This window comes from Heptranchias perlo, chromosome 3, assembly GCF_035084215.1.
Source record: "Heptranchias perlo isolate sHepPer1 chromosome 3, sHepPer1.hap1, whole genome shotgun sequence".
Classification (NCBI taxonomy): domain Eukaryota; kingdom Metazoa; phylum Chordata; class Chondrichthyes; order Hexanchiformes; family Hexanchidae; genus Heptranchias; species Heptranchias perlo.
In genome coordinates, this window is record NC_090327.1 from 16,072,019 (window position 1) to 16,097,949 (window position 25,931).

Genomic DNA, 25,931 nt, shown 5'->3' on the forward strand with positions numbered 1-25,931 from the left:
TCACATAAGTAATCTTCAAATTTGTACCTAATGATCAATTGTATTACTTTGTTAATTATTAAAGTAAGACTAATGGGTCTGTAGCTACCTGGATCTGTTACCTTTTTAAAAACATGTACAAACCCAGTGGGGTCTTGCCTATGTTTATTGATGTCCTCAATCATTTGTAGATTTTGTCCCCAGTCTTATTGCCCTTGGGTGTAACCATCCGTCACTGGGAATATTTTGGTTTTATGCCCTTTGACCCTACCTAGGGCCTCCAAACAAGATCAATGGCCCTGAAATTATGCGACACTAGTGGATTAACTTCCCCTTTCCTCTATTTTAGTGGAGGCATTAACCTGTTTAAAATAAATGGGTTAATGTCTTTGATAAAATAGCAAGAGGGAATTTTGGTATCCCATGACAAATTTGCAGACCACTGAATTTAGTCTTATTACCTAGATGGCTCCCTTGTATCACAGCGACTTGGACAAAGTACTCAAGGTATGCTCTGACCAAAGCACTATATAGTTTGATCACAACTTTCTCTGACTCATATTCTACCGTTTTGGCTATGTAGTTCAACATTCTATTGACTTTGCTGATTGCTGCTTAGCATTGGTTGGACATGTTGAATGTTCTTTCTACTAGGACTCCTAGATCTCTTTCAACTTAATCCTTAACTATTTCAACACCATTCACGAAGTATGCATGTTCTCCACCTTTCCTTCTTTTGTGCAATACTTTATACCTGTTTTCATGAAATTGCATACTTTTAGTTTAGCTCATTCTGTAGTTTCTGGCCTGCGACCTTTGATCCCACTGCTGCACCTAATTTGGTATGATCTGCAATTTTAACCAATTTCAGAATCCAAGTCATAAATATCAATTATAAATAATAGTGGTACCAAAACTGAGCCCTCGGGCGTTCCACTCAGTAATTTCCCCCCCACCGCCTCCCCCAACCCCGACCCTGATATTACCGACAGTAATTTTCACTGAGGTTCTCCCGATTTCCCGCTATAACACCATTTCTCTGGGGGTTTCTGCCGATCTTCTGCCGAAGTTACAGCGGGAGATCGGGGAACTCCCGTGGAAATTCTGTCCCATTCTCTCTAGTCAGTACTACCGTTTTCCACCCTTTAGCCAGCTTCTTACCCATACCCAAGTGTTGCCCTGAATCCCCATAGCTTTGAGAATAATTAGTAATCTTTCTTGTGAAACTTTATTGGCATACTTTTGGAAGTCTAAGTGCACAAGCATTTACCATAGTTGATTGGGGTTGTCACATCCTCAAAGAAATCAAGGAGGTTGATTAGGCAGGATCTTCCCCATCTAAAGCCATGTTGACTGCTGTTTACTAGGTGGTGGTTGTACAGGTAATCCTCAAGTTTACTCCCGGTAATCATTATTTTACATGGAATTGAAGCAAGTCCGCTAGGCCTGTAGACGCCTGTGTCTGTTATGTCTCCCTTATTGAATATGTGCAGCACATTAACCTGTTTCCAATCTACTGGTACTTGCCCAGTGTTCATTGACTCCCTCATAATGACTGTCAGTGCCTCACAAATCTCCTTGCTAGTCTCCGTCAATCCTCTTGTGATAAATACCATCTATCCGTGAGGATTTGTTTTAAGCCCTTTCTGCTCATTTATATTGAAGTCTTGAATTGTGCCTTCAATCCCATTAATACTGAAGTCTTGACTTAAGCCTTTTTTGGGGGAGGGCATATTGTTCATGGCTTCCCTTGTGAATACTTTGAGGAAGTAATCATTCAGAATATTTACCATCTTGTGCTCATCCTCAGTTTCAAGCTGATTGTTCTTGCCTCTTCTCTGACAGTTCTCTTGCTATGGTAGTATTGAAAATAAATGTTACTGGTATATTTTGCCTCTGCAGCCATGTTTTTTTCTAGGTCTCTTTAGCTCCTCTGATCACCATTCTTTTATTTGGCTGCATCTTACACTTGAATTTGTTACATAACAGTCCCTCAAAACCCAAAACACCAAATTTCTGTGTGCATGAGCAAATCTTAGCCAGTACGGGAGGGCACAAATAAATTGTGATTCACGCAATATTTGTCAAGCTATATTCCAGTTTTACTAATTTCTTAACTATTTCAAGCAGTAAAATTTTTTAAATTGTGAGGTGCGTAGGAGATACATTTTATCAGCAAAGTCCTAAACCTTCCTTATTCTTTTCCTAATTCACTGCATACTGTGCACAGCTGTGGAATAAAGAAACGGGGGCCAATTCTTCTTCCTCCTTCCCCTCCTCCGACCTCGGCCCGAGTCATTACACCTGATCTGAACCCTACGTTTTTCAAATTTGTCTTTAGATTTGGGCAGCGTTGGTAAGGCAGTGTTTACTGCTCATTCCCTTAAGGGAATTAAGGGGTGTAATTGGTCAATGCCATTAGAACAGAATAGGCCGATAGCGAACTTGAGTCCATTTTACATTTTACACCGGACCTGATTTTGTTCACCGTTGTAAAAGGAAATCGGGTGAGGTGTAAAACGAGCAGTCGATTCACCATCGGCTGGTTTTGTGCTACTGCCATTGACCAATTTCAAGAGACAACTGTGTGGTGTAGGACTGGAGTCACGTGTAGGCCAGACGAGATAGGGATGGCAGGTTCCCTTCCCTGAAGGACATTAGTGAACAAGTTGGGTTTTTACAACAACCCAGCAGCTTGCACGTTCCTAACCCACAAATTACTTGAGTTCAGTTTCACAACTTACCATGGTGGGATTTGAACTCAGAACCTCTTGGTGGTTGGGGGGGAATGGGCGGTGAAATATATCTTGGGTGGTAGTGCAATATGGGCTGTAGTGAATCGGCACCGCCTGATTTTATTTTTATTGAAGTCTTTTATCCCTTAAGACAATTTTGTTAGTGTTTATTTTAATTGTACATTAATACTGCTCTTCAAGAGCTATATTTTTTATCTTTGGTTGAAAAATGGGTAAAATACTAATATTGCATTATAATTTACAACTCCTCTAGCAAATTGTAGTAAATTGCAGTTTTGAAACATGTAATTTATATGAATATGGTTTTGTTAGCAGTAAAAAAAAAATCAGTAGCCAAGCATGTCGTGCTTGTAAAATAGAGTAAGCATTTAAGATGAAAACAAGAGTTACATTATTGCTGAAAAATATTTTTTAAATTCTCTGCTGGTTTTGTGCTCCTCCTCTCCCAGTTGAGTTAAATGATGGTATGATCTAGGAACATAGGAACAGGAGTAGGCCATTCAGCCCCTTATGCCTGCTCTGCCATTTGATAAGATCATGGCTGATCTGTGATCTAGCTCCATATACCTGTCTTTGGCCCATATCCCTTAATACCTTTGGTTGCCAAAAAGCTATCTATCTCAGATTTAAATTTAGCAATTGAGCTAGCATCAATTGCCATTTGCGGAAGAGAGTTCCAAACTTCTACCACCCTTTGTGTGTAGAAATGTTTTCTAATCTCGTTCCTGAAAGGTCTGGCTCTAATTTTTAGACTGTGCCCCCTACTCCTAGAATCCCCAACCAGCGGAAATAGTTTCTCTCTATCCACTCTATCTGTTCCCCTTAATATCTTATAAACTTTGATCAGATCACCCCTTAACCTTCGAAACTCTAGAGAATACAACCCCAATTTGTGTAATCTCTCCTCGTAACTTAAACCTTGAAGTGCGGGTATCATTCTAGGGATCAAGATAGAAAACCCTTTCTTTGTATACCAGTTACTGAAATATAACATGTGCCACCAGTGAATTCTCTTTATGTAAAGGTGGATTGAATTAACATTTTTCTGAGAAAAGGCACATCACACCATCAACTAGTTTATTTACATAAAATATACAGCCTCCACAGCTTTTTGGGGCAAAGAATTTCAAAGATTCACGACCCTCTGGGAGAAGAAATTCCTCCTCATTTCCGTCTTAAACGGGTGACCCCTTATTCTGAGACTATGTCCCCTAGTTTTAGATTCCCCCATGAGGGGTAATCTTCTCAGCATCTACCCTATTGAGTCCCCTCAGAATCTTGTATGTTTTAGTAAGATCTCCTCTCATTCTTCTAAACTCCAATGAGTATAGACCCAACCTGTTCAATCTTTCCTCATCAGACAACCCTTCCATACCCGGAAGCAACCTAGTGAACCTTGTCTGAACTGCCTCCAATGCAAGTATGTCCTTCCTTAAATAAGGGCACCAGAACTGTATGCAGTACTCCAGGTGTGGTCTCACCAGCACCCTGTACAGTTGTAGCATGACTTCCCTGCTTTTATACTCCATCCCCCTAGAAATAAAGGCTAATATTCCGTTTGCCTTCCGGATTACCTGCTACACCTGTATGTTGACTTTTTATGTTTCATGTACGAGGACACCCAGATCCCTCTGTACCGCAGCATTTTGTAGTATTTCTCCATTCAAATAATATTTTGCTTTTTTATTTTTCCTCCCAAAGTGGATTACTTCACATTTTCCCACATTATATTCCATCTGCCAAATTTTTGCCCATTCGCGTAACGTGTCAATATCCCTTTGTAGACACTTTGTGTCCTCATCGCAACTTGCTTTTCCACCTGTCTTTGTATCATCAGCAAATTTGGCCACAAGACGCTCTGTTCTTTCATCCAAGTCATTGATGTATGTTGTAAATATTTGAGGCCCCAGCACTGATCCCTGCGGCACCCCACTAGTTACAGATTGCCATTTTGAGAATGACCCTTTTATCCCGAATCTTTGTTTTCTGTTAGTTAGCCAATCCTCTATCCATGCCAGTATATTACCCCAAACACCATGAGCTCTTATCTTATACAGTAATCTTTTATGTGGCACCTTATCGAATGCCTTTTGGAAATCCAAATATACTGCATCCATTGGTTCCCCTTTATCCACCCTGCCTGTTACTTCCTTAAAGAACTGTAATAAGTTTGTCAGACATGATTTCTCCTTCATAAAACCATGTTGACTCTCCTTGATTGTATTATGAGTCTCCAAATGTCCTGCTACTACTTCCTTAATAATGGATTCTAGCATTTTCCCAATGACAGATGTTAGGCTAACTGGTCTATAGTTACCTGCTTTCCGTCTCACTCTCTGATAATGAGGATGGAACCTGTTTTGTCTCTAAAAATGGGTTGATCCTTTGCCAGCTTAAACGTTTAAAGCTGAGCTGATTCAGACTTTTAAAATAGTTAGTTTGGCTGCTGTTGCCAAATTCATAGGCCATCCTGTGACTCATAGAGAGACTGTCTGTGCTTAAAACTGTCTGTAGACATTATAACGATCATGATTTAATTAACCAGGAATGGCTATTTCACCGACGAAGACAATCATTACTGATGGCCTAAGATATTTATCAATGGCTATGCCCATTTTACTTAACTGACCCCTTGGGTTTTCCATTGTTCACAGCTGCAGCATTTTGTATTAGTAAATATTAATGTTGTCATTGGATCTATGGTTGAATTATTGTGACCTTCCCCACAGCCCCCCCTTCCCCCCACACCATGAGACGCCTTGAATGTCATGAATTCAACCTTTACATGCGGATTCTAGCAGCATAGAAATATAAGTTAATAAAATTCAACTCGGACAACCCAGGAAAAATCCAATTTGCCACAGTTGACCTAAAATTATAAATGATGTGTTTTTTCTTAATTTTGTTTTGAAGATATTTGATAGGTTTCAGTGAGGAGCTAATGTAACAGAAATATGATTAGAGAAAGAATATTCTCATTTAACGCTTTGGGTGGAACTTTACGAGGCCCCATGCTTCCAGCTGCTTATTGGAAAATCACAAGTAAATTGCCCATGATTTTCCATTCATTAATGTAAAATCACAGGCAGTGCAGTGCACCCACAATTTTCAAATAAGTCACTCTCTGCCTCCGTGGCCGCTCCATTGGACTGCAGCTTCGGAAATTCGACCTTTATCCTTTTTAAAAAAAAGATTGACTAAAAATGGACTCAATATTTTCTATGGCAATTTTTTTGTAATGCCAAGAGTAGACCGCACTTTGTTAAATTTTATTCTATCAATGTCATTTTCATTCTAATCCGTCATCTACGTTCTTGTGATATTTGCACTCACCCAGTGCTTATTATTTTGTTCTATAATAATTTGCCTTAGAGATGCTGAATCCCCATTTCTTTTCAGAATCTGCATCTCTATTTCTAATCAGGGAGGAAAAAAGATGACTTTATTTATCTCAATACGACACATATTTCCAGCACCAATCACCTTTTATTAATATCGGAGAGCAGTATCCCATTTATATTGGAGAGTGATAGTTTTTTTTATAAGATGTCTGGGGGTACACATTTTTTCAATGCTATTTAAAGATATATGTATTTATCCAGAGCTGTCTATTATAGAGAATAGAAGCCAATAGTAAGTGGTCTAATTATTATCTTTTCAGGTTGTGGAGCATGGTTGAGAATAGCTGATCGATGAAAATCAATTGGTTCTGTGTTATTCACTGCCATCATTGTGGTGACTCTTTGAAATTTGCCTGCTCGTCTACTTCAGTAATGCCCGACTTGGCCTGAAATAAAACACGCTTTTTGATTTGACTGTGCAACTGAGGGAAGCTGAATGTGTTTCCTGTTGATGGTGTTAACAAGCAAATATTAGCTGTTATGCTCATTTTTTGCTAATGTTTGTTAAACTCATATTTGAAGGGATAGGACCCCTCAGATCAATGATAAACAAAGTGAATAGCCTTTTAGGCTTTCCACTGACATGACACTCCTTTTGTTCATGTGTACCTTTTACCTTTCAAATTGTCACAGGGGAAAATGCAGCCCTCAGGGTTGTGTCCATCTACAGAATCTTGGAGATCTTTTGTGCATGTAGCTGTTTTGTGCACTTTTGTCTAATTGCTATGTTCTATGTCATTTTAACTTTTTGTACTGCTAGCTGCTACACTGAAGCTACCATGCTGTACTCACGGCAGTCAACTCTAGATGATATAGATGATATTCCTAAAACAAGTGAGCGTGCTCGACCTAGGCTTCGTAAAATGTACAGCGTTGATATGTCCTCCTCATCGGTTGAAAGTGGCAGTATAGTGTCAAGGTGCCTTATTCATGCATGCTTAATTTCAATAATGAATCTAATATATAATATATTATATACATGTATAATATATTATATATGTATTTGCATAATGTGTGCTGGCATGATTCCTACTATTAAACACAAGTTTTGACTTTGCAAAATGTAACCACACTACAAGTTGCTTAATCCTGGATGCTATAAACTTAATGTTAGAAAATGGCTAATCAATGATGCTGAACTAATATGCCCGTAAACCACATCATCATTCAGATCTGCAAAGACCTTTTCGTATACGCTATTTAGCCTGCAGACTACTTGTCTACATTTTGGAGAGGTATTGAGGTTCAATAAAGATACTAGAAATCGTTGAATAATGACTATTTGTCAGGACACTTGAAACAAGGGTATGTTAGCTAGGCCATTATGAATGCTGCTCCTTCTAATTATGTGTTGGTTTAGGTTGCTTTCTGCAACATCTTAGTTGGTGTGAGGTCATGCATGTGTCCAATAACTAACCTCCAAAGACATTCAATCATCAATACCTTGGAGACTCAGAATAAAATGAATGTTTAACACTTTACAATAATATTCTTCTCCAACAGTGCCAATAATACTGTTTTCTATAAGGACTCCTGCTTGAATGCAGCAGAACTAGAATCTATAGCATAGGATCTTTCATGCACATTTCCTTGGGGCTTTCTGTTTTGGTGTTTTGTTCATAAAATAAAACAATAATTTTGATAACCTCGTACTATGATAAAATAGTTACAATTTTGGGGAGGAGAAAAGAACTTCCCCTTTCATTGGTTGAGTAGGTAATATGCACTTTGTGGCGTGCTACTGAGGGGTACAGATAAGGAAGGTCCAAAATTCTGTCCCTGACCTGTGTTGAGTTAGTTGGTCTCAGTTGAGGCAATGATGGAGATGCTACAAGTGTCTTGAGAAAGGGGAAAATCAGCAGCGGCTCCTTCTTCTGATTGCTGCCTGCTGGAAAATATGTGCATGTTGGGTGAAGACAGAATTGGGCCCATTGTGATGTTTACATGGCAAGAATGGTCACTTTAGCATGGTACCGGAGAGCTACCAGTGCCAGAGAAATTGTACCGCACAATGAATTATTGCCATCAGGGGGACAAGGGAGAAAACAAGAGAAACATTTTTTTTTAAATGTTCAATTCTGGTGAATAAAGTGCAACACAAAATAGATAAAAAGGTGCAATATCTCCTTTCTTTATTTTTTTGACCCTACACAAGTTTCATTATATTTTCACATTTTAACCGCACCAATGCCATTTTTAATAACATACAAGCATGGGCCCATGTATAAATATGTCAGCAATCTTGGCATGTGGGATGAATGTGCGCATGAAACTGGTACCAAAAATACAGTGAACCTTTTCCTACTCAAAGCAATCAAAATTGTTTCCACTTTTGTGCTTAAATAATGATAGAAATTTTCAAAACCTCTGAATAGGAAAAGGTTAAAAAATCTCATGAAAGGACGAATGATTGGTTCCAAACTGAATCTTATAAATGTGACCATTTTTTTTTTCTTAGTGAACCAACACAATGCACAATGTTGTATTCACGTCAAGGGACCACAGATACAATTGAAGAAGTAGAAGATGAGCAGGATGAAGAAGCAACAGTGCCTGTATACAGGACAGAAACCATGACTGAGGAAGTTCCCCCTTCGTATAGCAAAGCTGTTAGCCTTGATCACCTGTCCTTTAGCTCGGATTCAGTTGATGAAAAACACCTCATGGCACTTACCCCGGATAGCAGGACGGACAAATTGGAAGACGCCATCTTTCCAAACCTGAGCCATGAACTAACAGCCAGTGAACTGCTTCTTAACAAGTAAGATGAAATTTCAGATATACATTTGTTAGTTTTTTTTAATTGAGTCAGTATACATCTGTAATGTGACTCCAATATCTTACGTTTCAGGATGTTTTATGATGAAGAGTTGGAAGAGTCAGAAGAATTCTACAAAGCCCAGCCTCGAATTCTACTACTTTTCTTTGCTCTGTATAATACCTTGGTAGCTCGTTCAGAAATGTTGTGTTTCTTTGTCATTATACTGAACCACATGCTTTCAGCTTCAATGATTACCCTGGTACTTCCTGTCCTCATTTTCCTCTGGGCTATGCTGTCCGTACCGAGGCCAAGCAAACGCTTCTGGATGACAGCCATTGTGTATACTGAGGTATGTAGATTTTTTTTGTGTGTTTTGTAACTTAATATGCCATTATTGTAGCGAAACATAGTTTTGCAATACTGAGGGAACTGAGGGAAAGGTTACCTATTCAATATTATTGGAATGGGAAAGTTAAGTATAATGCCAGTACTTTAAAAACCACATGAAATATCAACTTAAAGCAATAATGTATGTGAGGGTGTGGGGAGGGAGCGGGAGGGTGAAGGGGAGGGGAATTGAGAATTAGCTCAAATGCCTTAGGAGCGGAGAATGCAGTTAGTGTTTATGGCGCTTCTAAATGTGTCATTTTGACTCAGTTGGTAGTACTCTTGCCTCTAAAACACAAGTTATAGGTCCAAGGGATGGGCAATAAATGCCAGCCTCGCCAGCGACGCCCACATCCCATGAATGAATGAAAAAAAAAAGCCATACACAATAAATTGAACACAGAGGGGGGAAAAATTGGATAAGGGCCGTTTTTGGGCACAAGTAGCATGATGCGCTATTAACCGGCACCCAATGACCCGTGCGCAGGCAGGATGAGAGTTTGGTCCTGCCTGAGTACCTACCGTGAAGCAGCGTTCCATTCCAGTCATTGCAAGTCGATTCAGTGTAATTCACACTTTCCACCAGCAGATGGAGACCCAATCTCTTGAAGGGAAGCTGTTTCTTAGAAATCTCTTAAAGGTAGCTGGTACCTGTTATTTGCTGAAAATAACAGTCTGCTGTCTGAACGGAGATCAGACATCGCACACGTAAAACACAGGTGCAGGTACTAGCCCCATATTTACACACTGATGAGTTATGTTAAAACATTGAATAAAAGTTGACCACTAATAAATCCCACATCCTCCAATCTACATGCCAGACGTCATCAATCTGCCGACCTGAGTTGGTACCAGGCCTGCGAGAGTGCATGCACCAAGGTTCTCTGCTGATGCACGAGAGACCTTGGTGCAAGAGGTAGTCAGAAGGAGGGACATCCTATATCCTTAGAGGGGGGTGGGGGCAAGAGACCCTCTAGACATTTATCCAAAAGGCAGTGGGAGGACGAAGTCAATCCCAGGCGCGCAGCATCATGAACATGGATGTAGTGCAGGAAGAAGTTCAATGCTTTGACATGAGTGGTCAAAGTGAGTGAGGTCAACTGTCAAGTGGTGTCTTCTACCAACTGCACCATTGACCGCATCCACTGCTCTGCACACTACACCCCCATCACCCACATACCAACAAACTCTTTCCAGCAGTGCTCAACTCTTCCTAACAGATGCTTTCTCTCACCGTTATACATTACCACTGTTGCAAGCCGCCCACCCACAACTCACAGGCCACACACACTGGCAGCTATTCAACCATGAAAGGCACATCACCCATATATACATCCCGCTTTCTTGCAGGAGAAAATGACGCATATCAGGAGATAGCAAGTGGCACTGGCACTTAGCCCCTCGAGCCTGTTCGGCCATTCAATGAGATCATGGTGGACCTGTGACCTAACTCCATATACCTGCCGTAGCCTCATATCCTTTAACACCTTTGGTTCACAGAAATCTATCAATCTCAGATTTAGAATTCACAATTAAGCTAGCATCAGCTGCTGATTGCAGAAGAGCGTTCCAAACTTCTACCACCCTTTGCGTGTAGGAGCATTTCCTAACTTCACTCCTGCATGCTCATGTTAGGCTAAGTCCCCTTGTCCTAGTATTCAAGTTGTGGAGATGCCGGTGATGGACTGGGGTGGACAAATGTAAGGAATCTTACAACACCAGGTTATAGTCCAAAAATTTTATTTTAAAATCACAAGCTTTCGGAGATTATCTGCTTCGTCAGGTGAGTAGTGAATGAGAGGTTCTCAAATCGCATATCTTATATTAGGCTGGGACACCATCACACCAATCAAAGGTGTCGTTGGTGTTCAGACAGGTTAGCCACGGCAAACAGTAGGTCCCAGTATGCTGAATACACAATGTGTCAAATTACACAGACAGAGAGAAAGAGACCCGAAAGGCAGAAAGAGAGAGAGAGAGAGAGAGAATTTCCAGTTGTATTAAAAACAGATAACTTTTTTTTCCTTGCTGGTGGGGTTACATGTAGTGTGACATGAACCCAAGATCCCGGTTGAGGCCGTCCTCATGGGTGCGGAACTTGGCTATCAATTTCTGCTCGACGATTTTGCGTTGTCGTGTGTCTCGAAGGCCGCCTTGGAGAACGCTTACCCGAAGATCGGTGGCTGAATGTCTGATTTAGAGTTAAACAGCACGGATAGAGGCCTTTCGGCCCATCGTGTCCGCGCCGGCCATCAAGCCCTGTCTAATCTAATCCCATATTCCAGCATTTGGTCCGTAGCCTTGTATGCTATGGCATTTCAAGTGCTCATCCAAATGCTTCTTGAATGTTGTGAGGGTTCCTGCCTCCACAACCCTCTCAGGCAGTGAGTTCCAGACTCCAACCACCCTCTGGGTGAAAAAGTTCTTTCTCAAATCCCCTCTAAACCTCCCGCCTTTTACCTTGAATCTATGTCCCCTTGTTATAGAACCCTCAACGAAGGGAAAAAGCTCCTTAGTAACCATCCTATCTATGCCCCTCATAATTTTGTACACCTCAATCATGTCCCCCCTCAGCCTCCTCTGCTCCAAGGAAAACAAACCCAATCTTCCCAGTCTCTCTTCATAGCTGAAGCGCTCCAGCCCTGGTAACATCCTGGTGAATCTCCTCTGCACCCTCTCCAAAGCGATCACATCCTTCCTGTAGTGTGGCGACCAGAACTGCACACAGTACTCCAGCTGTGGCCTAACCAGTGTTTTATACAGCTCCATCATAACCTCCTTGCTCTTATATTCTATGCCTCGGCTAATAAAGGCAAGTATCCCACATGCCTTCTTTACCACCTTATCTACCTGTTCTTGATGTCCTTGACTGCTAAAGTGTTCCCCGACTGGGAGAGAACTTTCCTGTCTGGCGATTGTTGCGCGGTGTCCGTTCATCCGTTGTCGCAGTGTCTGCATGGTCTCGCCAATCTACCATGCTCCGGGGCATCCTTTCCTGCAACGTATGAGGTAGACAACGTTGGCCGAGTCACAGGAGTATGAACCATGTACCTGGTGGGTGGTGTCCTCTTGTGTGATGGTGGTATCTGTGTCAATGATCCGGCCTGTCTTGCAGAGGTTGCCGTTGCAGGGTTGTGTGGTGTCGTGGACGCTGTTCTCCTGAAAGCTGGGTAATTTGCTGCGAACGATGGTCTGTTTGAGGTTGGGTGGATGTTTGAAGGCGAGTAGTGGAGGCGTGGGGATGGCCTTAGCGAGGTGTTCGTCGTCATCGATGACATGTTGAAGGCTGCGGAGAACATGGCGTAGTTTCTCCGTAGTTGCACGGCGCTCCACTTTTCCAGCTTCCACCCTAACCACGTCAAAGAGGCCATCCCCTATGGACAGGCCTAGCGAATACACAGGATCTGCTCAGATGAGGAGGAACGCAATGGACACCTACAGACGCTGAAAGACGCCCTCGTAAGAACGGGATATGACGCTCGACTTGTCGATCGACAGTTCCGACGGGCCACAGCGAAGAATCGCATAGACCTCCTCAGAAGACAAACACGGGACGCAACCAACAGAGTACCCTTCGTCGTCCAGTACTTCCCCAGAGTGGAGAAACTACACCATGTTCTCCGCAGCCTTCAACATGTCATCGATGATGACAAACACCTCGCTAAGGCCATCCCCACGCCTCCACTACTCGCCTTCAAACAGCCACCCAACCTCAAACAGACCATAGTTCGCAGCAAATTACCCAGCTTTCAGGAGAACAGCGTCCACAACACCACACAACCCTGCCACGGCAACCTCTGCAAGACATGCCAGATCATCGACACAGATACCACCATCACACGAGAGGACATCACCCACCAGGTACGTGGTTCATACTCCTGTGATTCGGCCAACGTTGTCTACCTCATACGTTGCAGGAAAGGATGCCCCGGAGCATGGTAGATTGGCGAGACCATGCAGACACTGCGACAACGGATGAACGGACACCGCGCAACAATCGCCAGACAGGAAAGTTCTCTCCCAGTCGGGGAACACTTTAGCAGTCAAGGACATTCAGCCACCAATCTTCGGGTAAGCGTTCTCCAAGGTGGCCTTCGAGACACATGACAACGCAAAATCGTCGAGCAGAAATTGATGGCCAAGTTCCGCACCCATGAGGACGGCCTCAACCGTGATCTTGGGTTCATGTCACGCTACACGTAACCCCACCAGCGAAAAAAAGTTATCTGTTTTTAATACAACTGGAAATTCTCTCTCTCTCTCTCTGCCTTTCGGGTCTCTTTCTCTCTGTCTGTGTAATTTGACACATTGTGTATTCAGCATACTGGGACCTACTGTTTGCCGTGGCTAACCTGTCTGAACACCAACGACACCTTTGATTGGTGTGATGGTGTCCCAGCCTAATATAAGATATGCGATTTGAGAACCTCTCATTCACTACTCACCTGACGAAGGAGATAATCTCCGAAAGCTTGTGATTTTGAAATAAAATTGTTGGACTATAACCTGGTGTTGTAAGATTCCTTACACTAGTATTCAAGTGTAAGAGACCTCCAAAAACTGTTACAAATTGCCAGAAGCAATAATCCAGCCACTAACCTGTAAATCCTGCAAGGACCCTTTAAATAGCGCTGGTGGGGATCCTCCAGGCACTCCCAAGACACGTTCAGATGGTCATGATTAAGACTGTGCGTTGAGTTGAGCGTTAAGTCCCAAAATGGTGTCTGTCACTTTAAATCAGCGTTGCCCACTGATTGTATCCATTTTCTCCTTGCTTTACGTGCTGTTGGCATTTAGTGCTGGAACAACGGGCGCTACACGGCCCAATTTCTTGCCCTATAATTATGAGAACACACTTGAGATACTGGGACTATTTCCATTGGTATAGTAAAGGCTAAGAGGAGATCCAGTAGAGATTTTTAAAATTATGAAGGGTTTTCGTTGGATGAATATACAAAGATTATTTCCCCTGGTTGGGGAGTCAGTGACATAAGCTCATCAATTGAAAATTGTCACTAAGAAAGTGAGGAACAAAGTTAGTAGACATCTCTTTACACTGAAATTTCTTATAGCATGGAATGCTTTGCTAAAAAGAATAATTGAGGCAGAGACTATTGCTCTATTAAGGGAAGAGCAGATAAACATTTGAAGCAAAAGATGATAAGAGAGCAGGACAGTGGGATTAGCTTTGCAAAGAGCCAGCACAGATATGATGGGCTGAATGGCCTCTTTCTGTGCTTTCAACTTCAATGATTCTATGAAAAGCAGCCTGATATCCTTTCGGGAGTTTGACCAGAAATCTGATGTACAAGACTTCGGTTCAATACAAGCAAACCCTACATCCCTGATTCATTTATTCCTCTCAAAGTACAATCTTAACTGTGGATGACTGGAATAGAAACATCATTGTTTAAAACAATATGCTGGCCTTTTTCCATATTTCCCAGTGAACAGGCATTTTTAGCTTTTCTTGAATTGGAATAGGCGATAATACAAATGCAACTGCTATGACAAACCATGTCATTGCATCTTGTTACAGGTAACAATTGGGATCAAGTACTTTTTCCAGTTCGAATTTTTCCCATGGAATCAGATGTTGATTACAACGCGAGAAAAACCTGATTTTGTCCCAAATATAATTGGTATTGAGAAGAAGGAGGGCTACGTGCACTATGACCTTGTACAGCTGCTGGCACTATTCTTTCACCGATCCATTCTAAAGGTAATATTCTGTCAATTCATTCCTGAAGGAAAGATATGCTGTCGATCCTGCATCTCTATGCGCTCTTTTACAGATGATTTAAAAAAGTTATAATGTGAGGCATTGAAAAGCAGATGTTTTCTCAAATATACCACATCTGTCCACATTTCATAAAATATAATGTGCAGGAAAAGCACAGAGCTGGTGAAGGGTTACAGCAGAAGCATTAACTTATCTTCTCGTCTAATCAGCTAACTGGCGCGGACACGATGGGCCGAATGGCCTCCTTCTGTGCCGTAAATTTTCTATGATAATCATAGAAAATTTACGGCACAGAAGGAGGCCATTCGGCCCATCGTGTCCGCGCCAGCTGAGAAATGAGCCATCCAGCCTAATCCCACTTTCCTGCATTTGGTCCGTAGCCCTGCAGGTCACGGCTCTTCAGGTGCACATCCAGGTATTTTTAAATGAGTTGAGGGTTTCTGCCTCTACCACCCTCTCAGGCAGTGAGTTCCAGACCCCCACCACCCTCTGGGTGAAAATTTTTTTCCTCATTTCTGCTCTAATCCTTCTACCAATCACTTTAAATCTATGCCCCCTGGTTATTGACCCCTCTGCTAAGGGAAAATAGATCCTTCCTATCCACTCTATCTAGGCCCCCCCATAATTTAGCACACCTCAATCAAATCACCCCTCAGCTTCCTCTGTTCCAAGGAAAACAACCCCAGCCTATCCAACCTGTCATCATAGCTAAAATTCTCCAGTTCTGGCAACATCCTCGTAAATCTCCACTGCACCCTCTCTAGCGCAATTACACCCTTCCTGTAATGTGGTGACCAGAACCGTGCACAGTGCTCAAGCTGTGGCCTAATTAGTGCTTGTTTTTATTTCAGCATTTGTATTTTATGGATCCCACTGCCCCCAACACAAAGCTTCAACACAGGCATATTCACACTCACATAGTACGTGTAAAGAGACACTCACACTTTCTGCACGAATATAAGCACACATTTCTTTGAACATAACTTTAAGTGTATTGGAGCCATATGGTGATGAATTAGGATTGTGGTAATACACCACATTCAGTAGTAATTAAAATTTAATTAAAGACCACAAACATGTCCCATCTGACAAATTGAGCCAATTGATTTTGTTACTGTCCTTCAGTTGAAGCACTGAACTGAGATCCCAGCACTCATTGTACTCAATAATAAAGATACCATTCCACTAATCGTAAAAGGTAGGACATATCCTGGCGTTCTGATTAATATTGCCTCAAGAACCATAAACTTTCCTCATCTCCCAATGATGATTAGATGTGTTGTCCCACTGAACTACCTTCGATAAATACCTATGAATTAAAATAAGTTAAGTAAATGCGTTTCACCTAGACTTTACGAACATGGAATGAGTCTTGTTCCATATTTTACATATTTAGAATTTGCTCTTCATAATCAACGTTACTTATTTTTAGGGAATTTTTCATTTCAATCAGTAATGAACCATTAAACATGAGCTAGCATGATTTCTACAGTTTAATCTAAAAGCAAATGATATCCTTGTTATCTGCTGTTAAAAAAAAGTCCAATTTATTTCACTAAATCATTGTTGTTTCACTGACAGTGGGGGGGCGGGGTGGTGTAATTTTGATTTTGGCTGATAGTGCAAAATGGGCAAACCAATTCAGCCGCCCGTTATTCATCTCTCAAGATTTCAATTTTTTTGAAGTCAATGGAAATGAAATCGGGAGAGATGTATGACATGCGGCTGAATCAAATTCACCCACTTTACACTATCTCCCAAATTAAAATCATCCCCCACGTGACTAACTATTGGATGATAAAGTCACAACCATTCAGAATGCTGAAAATACTGAGTTAATGAAAAATGGTAGCAATTGTTCTCTCTTTTTAAAATACTGTTTATGTTGAATGGTTGTCAAACTGTGCTTTCTATAAATAGCGACACATTCTCAGGATTAGGATGATTTATAAGCCAGTCAGGTCTTGGTCCTGTGGTTAACAACAATGGATGAATCACTCAAGACACTAGGTATGAGAGGGCAGTTGACTAAGGTAGATTGGGAAATTAGATTAAAAGGTATGACAGTAGATAAGCAATTCAATATTCTCAACGAATGTACATTCCATTGAGAAATAAAAGCTCCATGGGAAAATAGTATTAGATTGAAAGAAGAGGCTTATAATGTTGCCAAGAAGAGTAGTAATCCTGAGGATTGGGAGAGTTTTAGAAACCAGAAAAGGATGACCAAAAAATTGATAAAAAGGGAGAAAATAGAATACGAAAGTAAACTAACAAGAAATATAAAAACAGATTGTAAGAACAAGTATGTAAAAAGGAAGAGAGTAGCAAAAGTAAACATTGGCCCCTTAGAGGCTGAGACAGGAGAAATTATAATGGTGAATGATGAAATGGCAGAGACGTTAAACAAATATTTTGTATCTGTCTTCACAGTAGAAGACACAAAAAGGATACCAGAAATAATGGGGAACCAAGGGACTAATGAGAGTGAGGAACTTAAAGTAATTAATATCAGTAGAAAAAAAGTACTGGAGAAACTAATGGGACTAAAAGCCGATAAATCCCCTGGACCTGATGGCCTACATCCTCGGGTTCTAAAAGAGGTGGCTGCAGAGATAGTGGATGCATTGGCTATGATCTTCCAAAATTCCCTGGATTCTATAACGGTCCCAGTGGGTTGGAAGATAGCAAATGTAACCCCGCTATTCAAGAAAATAGGGAAAGAGAAAACAGGGAACGACAAGCCAGTTAGCTTGACATGAATCGTCGGGTAAATGCTGGTATCCATTGTTAAGGAAGTGGCAACAGGGCACTTAGAAAATCATAATATGGGTAAGCAGAGTCAACATGGTTTTATGAAAGGGAAATCATGTTTGACCAATTTATTAGAGTTTTTTGAGGATGTAACTAGCAGGGTAGATAAAGGGGAACCAGTGGATGTAGTACATTTGGATTTTCAAAAGGCATTTGATAAGATGCCACACAAGGCACCAACGATATAGGTAAAAAACAGGATGAGGTCCTACAAGCTGAATTTAGGGAGTTAGGAGTTAAACTAAAGAGTAGGACCTCAAAGGTAGTAATCTCAGGATTGCTACCAGTGCCACGGGCTAGTCAGAGTAGGAATGACAGGATAGCTAGGATGAATACGTGGCTTGAGAGATGGTGCAAGAGGGAGGGATTCAAATTCCTGAGCCATTGGAACCGGTTCTGGGGGAGGTGGGACCAGTACAAATTGGACGGTCTGCATCTGGGCAGGACTGGAACCAATGTCCTGGGGGAGTGTTTGCTAGTGCTGTTGGGGAGGGTTTAAACTAATGTGGCAGGGAGATGGGAACCGATGCAGGAAGTCAGTGGGAAATAAAGTGGTGACAGAAACAAAAGGCAGTAAGGGAGAGTGTACAGAACATGACCGGACAGATGGTCTGAGAAAGCAGGGCAAAGACCAAGGGAAGTCTAGATTAAACTGCATTTATTTCAATGCAAGAAGTCTGATGGGCAAGGCAGATGAACTCAGGGCATGGATGGGTACATGGGACTGGGATGTTATAGCTATTACTGAAACATGGCTAAGGGAGGGGCAGGACTGGCAGCTCAATGTTCCAGGGTACAGATGCTATAGGAAAGATAGAGCAGGAGGTAAGAGAGGAGGGGGAGTTGCGTTCTTGATTAGGGAGAACATCACGGCAGTAGTGAGAGGGGATATATCCGAGGGTTCGCCCACTGAGTCTATATGGGTAGAACTGAAAAATAAGAAGGGAGAGATCACTTTGATAGGATTGTACTACAGACCCCCAAATAGTCAACGGGAAATTGAGGAGCAAATATGTATGGAGATTACAGACAGCTGCAAGAAAAATAGGGTGGTAATAGTAGGGGACTTTAACTTTCCCAACATTGACTGGGACAGCCATAGCATTAGGGGCTTGGATGGAGAGAAATTTGTTGAGTGTATTCAGGAGGAATTTCTCATTCAGTATGTGGATGGCCCGACTAGAGAGGGGGCAAAACTTGACCTCCTCTTGGGAAATAAGGAAGGGCAGGTGACAGAAGTGTTAGTGAGGGATCACTTTGGGACCAGTGATCATAATTCCATTAGTTTTAAGATAGCTATGGAGAAGGATAGGTCTGGCCCAAAAGTTAAAATTCTAAATTGGGGAAAGGCCAATTTTGATGGTATTAGACAGGAACTTTCAGAAGTTGATTGGGAGAGTCTGTTGGCAGGCAAAGGGACGTCTGGTAAGTGGGAGGCTTTCAAAAGTGTGTTAACCAGGGTTCAGGGTAAGCACATTCCTTATAAAGTGAAGGGCAAGGCTGGTAGAAGTAGGGAACCTTGGATGACTCGGGAGATTGAGGCCCTAGTCAAAAAGAAGAAGGAGGCATATGACATGCATAGGCAGCTGGGATCAAATGGATCCCTTGAAGAGTATAGAGATTGCCGGAGTAGAGTTAAGAGAGAAATCAGGAGGGCAAAAAGGGGACATGAGATTGCTTTGGCAGATAAGGCAAAGGAGAATCCAAAGAGCTTCTACAAATACATAAAGGGCAAAAGAGTAACTAGGGCGAGAGTAGGGCCTCTTAAGGATCAACAAGGTCATCTATGTGCGGAACCACAAGAGATGGGTGAGATCCTGAATGAATATTTCACATCGGTATTTACGGTTGAGAAAGGCATGGATGTTAGGGAACTTGGGGAAATAAATAGTGATGTCTTGAGGAGTGTACATATTGCAGAGAGGGAGGTGCTGAAAATCTTAACGCGCATCAAGGTAGATAAATCTCCGGGACCTGATGAAATGTATCCCAGGACGTTATGGGAGGTTAGGGAGGAAATTGCGGGTCCCCTAGCAGAGATATTTGAATCATCCACCGCTACAGGTGAGGTGCCTGAAGATTGGAGGGTAGCAAATGTTGTGCCTTTGTTTAAGAAGGGCGGCAGGGAAAAGCCTGGGAACTACAGACCGGTGAGCCTGACATCTGTAGTGGGTAAGTTGTTAGAGGGTATTCTGAGGGACAGGATCTACAGGCATTTGGAGAGGCAGGGACTAATTAGGAACAGTCAGCATGGTTTTGTGAGAGGAAAATCATGTCTCACGAATTTGATTGAGTTTTTTGAAGGGGTAACCAAGAAGATAGATGAGGGCTGTTCAGTAGACGTGGTCTACATGGACTTCAGCAAAGCCTTTGACAAGGTACCGCATGGTAGGTTGTTACATAAGGTTAAATCTCATGGGATCCAAGGTGAGGTAGCCAATTGGATACAACATTGGCTTGACGACAGAAGACAGAGGGTGGTTGTAGAGGGTTGTTTTTCAAACTGGATGCCTGTGTCCAGCGGTGTGCCTCAGGGATCGGTGCTGGGTCTGCTGTTATTTGTTATTTATATTAATGATTTGGATGAGAATTTAGGAGGCATGGTTAGTAAGTTTGCAGATGACACCAAGATTGGTGGCATTGTGGACAGTGAAGAAGGTTATCTAGGATTGCAACGGGATCTTGATAAATTGGGCCAGTGGGCCGATGAATGGCAGATGGAGTTTAATTTAGATAAATGTGAGGTGATGCATTTTGGTAGATCGAATCGGGCCAGGACCTACTCCGTTAATGGTAGGGCGTTGGAGATAGTTATAGAACAAAGAGATCTAGGAGTACAGGTTCATAGCTCCTTGAAAGTGGAGTCACAGGTGGATAGGGTGGTGAAGAAGGCATTCGGCATGCTTGGTTTCATTGGTCAGAACATTGAATGCAGGAGTTGGGATGTCTTGTTGAAGTTGTACAGGGCATTGGTGAGGCCACACTTGGAATACTGTGTACAGTTCTGGTCACCCTATCATAGAAAGGATATTATTAAACTAGAAAGAGTGCAGAAAAGATTTACTAGGATGCTACCGGGACTTGATGGTTTGACTTATAGGGAGAGGTTAGACAGACTGGGACTTTTTTCCCTGGAGAGTAGGAGGTTAAGGGGTGATCTTATAGAAGTCTATAAAATAATGAGGGGCATAGATAAGGTAGATAGTCAAAATCTTTTCCCAAAGGTAGGGGAGTCTATAATGAGGGGGCATAGATTTAAGGTGAGAGGGGAGAGATACAAAAGGGTCCAGAGGGGCAATTTTTTCACTCAAAGGGTGGTGAGTGTCTGGAACGAGCTGCCAGAGGCAGTATTAGAGGCGGGTACAATTTTGTCTTTTAAAAAGCATTTGGACAGTTACATGGGTAAGATGGGTATAGAGGGATATGGGCCAAGTGCAGGAAATTGGGACTAGCTTAGTGGTATAAACTGGGAGACATGGACATGTTGGGCCGAAGGGCCTGTTTCCATGTTGTAACTTCTATGATTCTATGAAAAGATTGTTATGCAAGGTAAGGGCTCATGGGGTTTGGGGTAATATATTAACATGGATAGAGGATTAGTTAACAGACAGAAAACAGAGAGTAGGAATAAACGGGTCATTTTCAGGTTGGCAGGCTGTAACTAGTGGAGAGCTGCAAGGATCAGTGCTTGGGCCTCAGCTGTTTACAATCCATATTAATGACTTAGATGAAGGGACCGAGTGTAATGTATCCAAGTTTGCTGATGATACAAAGCTAGGTGGGGAAGTAAGGTGTGAGGAGGACACAAAGAGTCTGCAAAGGGATATAGACAGATTAAGTGAGTGGGCAAGAAGGTGGCAGATGGAGTATAATGTGGGGAAATGTGAGGTTATTCACTTTGGTCGGAAGAATAGAAAAACAGAATATTTTTAAATGGTAAGAAACTATTAAATGTTGGTATTCAGAGGATTTGGGTGTCCTTGCACAAGAAACACATAAAGTTAGCATGCAGGTACAGCAAACAATTAGGAAGGCAAATGGTATGTTTGTCTTTATTGCAAGGGGGTTGGAGTGCAAGAGTAAGGAAGTCTTACTACAATTGTACAGGGCTTTTGTGAGACCTCACCTGGAGTATTATGTACAGTTTTGGTCTCCTTATCTAAGGAAGGATATACTTGCCTTAGAGGAGGTGCAACAAAGGTTCACTAGATTGATTCCTGGGATGAGAGGGTTGTTCTATGAGGTGAGATTGAGTAGAATGGGCCTATACTCTCTGGAGTTTAGAGGAATGAGAGGTGATCTCATTGAAACATACAAGATTCCGAGGGGGCTTGACAGGGTAGATGCTAAGAGGTTGTTTCCCCTGGCTGGAGAGTCTAGAACGAGGGGGCATAGTCTCAGGATAATGGGTTGGCCATTTAAGACTAAGATGAAGAGGAATTTCTTCACTCAGAGGGTTGTGAATCTTTGGAATTCTCTACCCCAGAGGGCTGTAGATGCTGACACGTTGAATATTTTCAAGGCTGAGATGGATAGATTTTTGGACACTCGGGGAATCAAGGGATATGGGGATCGGGCAGGAAAGTGGAGTTGAGGTCAAAGATCAGCCAAGATTTAATTGAATGGCGGAGCAGGCTCAAGGCCTATTCCTGCTTCTATTTCTTATGTTCTTATGACACCTTTTTTTTTTATTTATTCGTTCATGGGATGTGGGCGTCGCTGGCGAGGCCGGCATTTATTGCCCATCACTAATTGCCCTTCAGAAGGTGGTGATGAGCCGCCGCCTTGAACCGCTGCAGTCCGTGTGGTGAAGGTTCTCCCACAGTGCTGTTAGGAAGGGAGTTCCAGGATTTTGACCCAGCGACAATGAAGGAACGGCGATATATTTCCAAGTCGGGATGGTGTGTGACTTGGAGGGGAACGTGCAGGCGGTATTGTTCCCATGTGCCTGCTGCTCTTGTCCTTCTAGGTGGTAGAGGTTGCGGGTTTGGGAGGTGCTGTCGAAGAAGCCTTGGCGAGTTGCTGCAGTGCATCCTGTGGATGGTACACACTGCAGCCACTGTGCGCTGGTGGTGAAGGGAGTGAATGTTTAGGGCGGTGGATGGGGTGCCAATCAAGCAGGCTGCTTTGTCCTGGATGGTGTCGAGCTTCTTGAGTGTTGTTGGAGCTGCACTCGTCCAGGCAAGTGGAGAGTATTCCATCACACTCCTGACTTGTGCCTTGTAGATGGTGGAAAGGCTTTGGGGAGTCAGGAAGTGAGTCACTCGCCGCAGAATACCCAGCCCCTGACCTGCTGTTGTAGCCACAGTATTTATATGGCTGGTCCAGTTAAGTTTCTGGTCAATGGTGACCCCCAGGATGTTGATGGTGGGGGATTCGGTGATGGTAATGCCGTTGAATGTCAAGGGGAGGTGGTTAGACTCTCTCTTGTTGGAGATGGTCATTGCCTGGCACTTGTCTGGCATGAATGTTACTTGCCACTTATCAGCCCAAGCCTGGATGTTGTCCAGGTCTTGCTGCATGCAGGCTCGGACTGCTTCATTATTTGAGGGGTTGCGAATGGAACTGAATACTGTGCAATCATCAGCGAACATCCCCATTTCTGACCTTATGATGGAGGGAAGGTCATTGTTGAAGAAGCTGAAGATGGTTGGGCCTCGGACACTGCCCTGAGGAACTCCTGCAGCAATGCCCTGGGGCTGAGATGATTGGCCTCCAACAACCACAACCATCTTCCTTTGTGCTCGGTATGACTCCAGCTACTGGAGAGTTTTCCCCTTGATTCCCATTGACTTCAATTTTACTCAGGCTCCTTGGTGCCACACTCGGTCAAATGCTGCCTTGATATCAAGGGCAGTCACTCTCACCTCACCTCTGGAATTCAGCTCTTTTGTCCATGTTTAGACCAAGGCTGTAATGGGGTCTGGAGCCGAGTGGTCCTGGCGGAACCCAAACTGAGCATCGGTGAGCAGGTTATTGGTGAGTAAGTGCCGCTTGATAGCACTGTCGACGACACCTTCCATCACTTTGCTGATGATCGAGAGTAGACTGATGGGGCGGTAATTGGCCGGATTGGATTTGTCCTGCTTTTTGTGGACAGGACATACCTGGGCAATTTTCCACATTGTCGGGTAGATGCCAGTGTTGTAGCTGTACTGGAACAGCTTGGCTGGAGGCGCAGCTAGTTCTGGAGCACAAGTCTTCAGCACTACAGCCGGGATGTTGTCGGAGCCCATAGCCTTTGCTGTATCCAGTGCACCCAGCCGTTTCTTGATATCATGTGGAGTGAATCGAATTACATGCGTTGTGCATTCACATGAGCAATAAATAACATATTGTTACATCGAGTTATATCGAGTCTACAGCACAGAAACAGGCCATTCGGCCCAACTGGTCTAATCCGGCGTTTATGCTCCACACGAGCCTCCTCCCACCTCTCTTCATCTAACCCTATCAGCATATCCTTCTATTCCTTTCTCCGTCATGTGTTAATGTAGCTTCCCTTTAAATGCATCATTGCTATTTGCCTCAACTACTCCTTGTGGTAGCTCATTCCACATTCTAACCACTCTTTAGGTAAAGAAGTTTCTCCTGAATTCCCTATTGGATTTATTAGTGACTATTTTATATTTATGACTTCTAGTTTTGGACTCCCCCCACAAGTGGAAACATTTTCTCTATGTCTACATGTATGGTGTATTAATCATCGTTCTGGCTACAACTACAAGTTGCACTTTTTTATTTTTATTCTAGTGCCATGGTTTATGGGATGAGGATGATAAGACTGAAAATTCTTCCGCCAAAGATGAAATGGAAGAAGACCCAGAGTCTCATAGGAAGAGCTCTCTCGGTTCTCTAAAATCAATTAATTTGCAAGCATCTATGGATTCCATACATGTTCATTTTCCAGAACAGACATCAGCCAGAAGACCGAGCTCAACAGGTTCACAGATCTCAAATCGGTCGTCACATAGGTCACAAAGAGGTAAGGCACAAACCTTTAGATATTTGAAGCGTGAAAAAGATTTGATGAAGTTTTGTGGATACGTAAGCTTCCTTATAGTGGAAAAAATTCTCAATGCAACTATTTATGACTTTTACTGATATACAAAACCTATGTGAATGCCCCATGTTAGGAAACAGTCCAACAGAGTAGTGAAGACAACATTAGCTAACGCAATGGCTTTCTAATATTGTCATTTTCAGCTTATTAACCAGCAAATGTGACAGTGGTGGAGGGCCATGTACTAACATTATCCGAGGTTTTCTCCAAAGTAATGTAGCTCTCTTTGAAGAAACTTTCAAATTTAATTGTTTGCAATAGAATCACTGTTAAAATAAAAATCAGGTGATGGAACACCATTGTTTCAAGCTGCTAAGGGTGTAACACCTTGGATGGGGTCTTGCATAACTGAATTCAGCTAAACTGGGTCATTTTGTTCTCCTACAGGATATCAGTAACAGCAAATTTGTATGCAAAATCTGTTGCCGTATTAAACACATTGGGCGCGATATTAATAAGGCGGCGGATGGCAGCGGGGGGTCAGTGGGCGTGTGGCTAACCTGAATAATAAAATCTCACCGTTCCCCACGCGATCGCGACTTAATTGGTGCCCCTTAACGTTGTTTCCGGGTTACATAAGAACATAAGAAATAGGAGCAGGAGTAGGCCAATCGGCCCCTCGAGCCTGCTCCGCCATTCAATAAGATCACGGCTGATCTGATCCTAACCTCAAATCTAAATTCATGTCCAATTTCCTGCCCGCTCCCCGTAACCCCTAATTCCCTTTACTTCTAGGAAACTGTCTATTTCTGTTTTAAATTTTGCTTTCTGAAAGCTGTGCAGCGGGCGGACTGCGCACCGGCATGATCTGCTTTCAGCTGGAGTGTCAGTATTTAAAGGGCCATTGTACTGATGGCTTTTGCTGGAGCAAGGAGCAAGCACGCAGAATGGAGCAGCAGAGGGATTAGCCAGGTCCAAGATTCAGCGATGCCTCACTTGAGGTGATTCTGGCCGGGGTTCAGCGGAGGAGGGAACTATTTTACCAGGCCAACAGGAGGAAGCACCCTGCCTCTGCCACCAAGGAGGC

At 42.7% G+C, this 25,931-nt stretch overlaps 1 protein-coding gene across 1 annotated transcript in view; it reads left to right on the plus strand.

Annotated features, from left to right (window-relative positions):
• LOC137310536 (piezo-type mechanosensitive ion channel component 2) overlaps positions 1 to 25,931 on the plus strand; it is a 624,232-nt gene that overhangs the window by 549,052 nt on the left and 49,249 nt on the right. Inside the window, exons 40-44 of the mRNA XM_067978307.1 lie at positions 6,897 to 7,055; positions 8,595 to 8,897; positions 8,988 to 9,246; positions 14,824 to 15,006; positions 24,595 to 24,826. Coding sequence (XP_067834408.1) covers positions 6,897 to 7,055; positions 8,595 to 8,897; positions 8,988 to 9,246; positions 14,824 to 15,006; positions 24,595 to 24,826 — 1,136 coding nt within the window. The remainder of the gene's footprint in view (positions 1 to 6,896; positions 7,056 to 8,594; positions 8,898 to 8,987; positions 9,247 to 14,823; positions 15,007 to 24,594; positions 24,827 to 25,931) is intronic.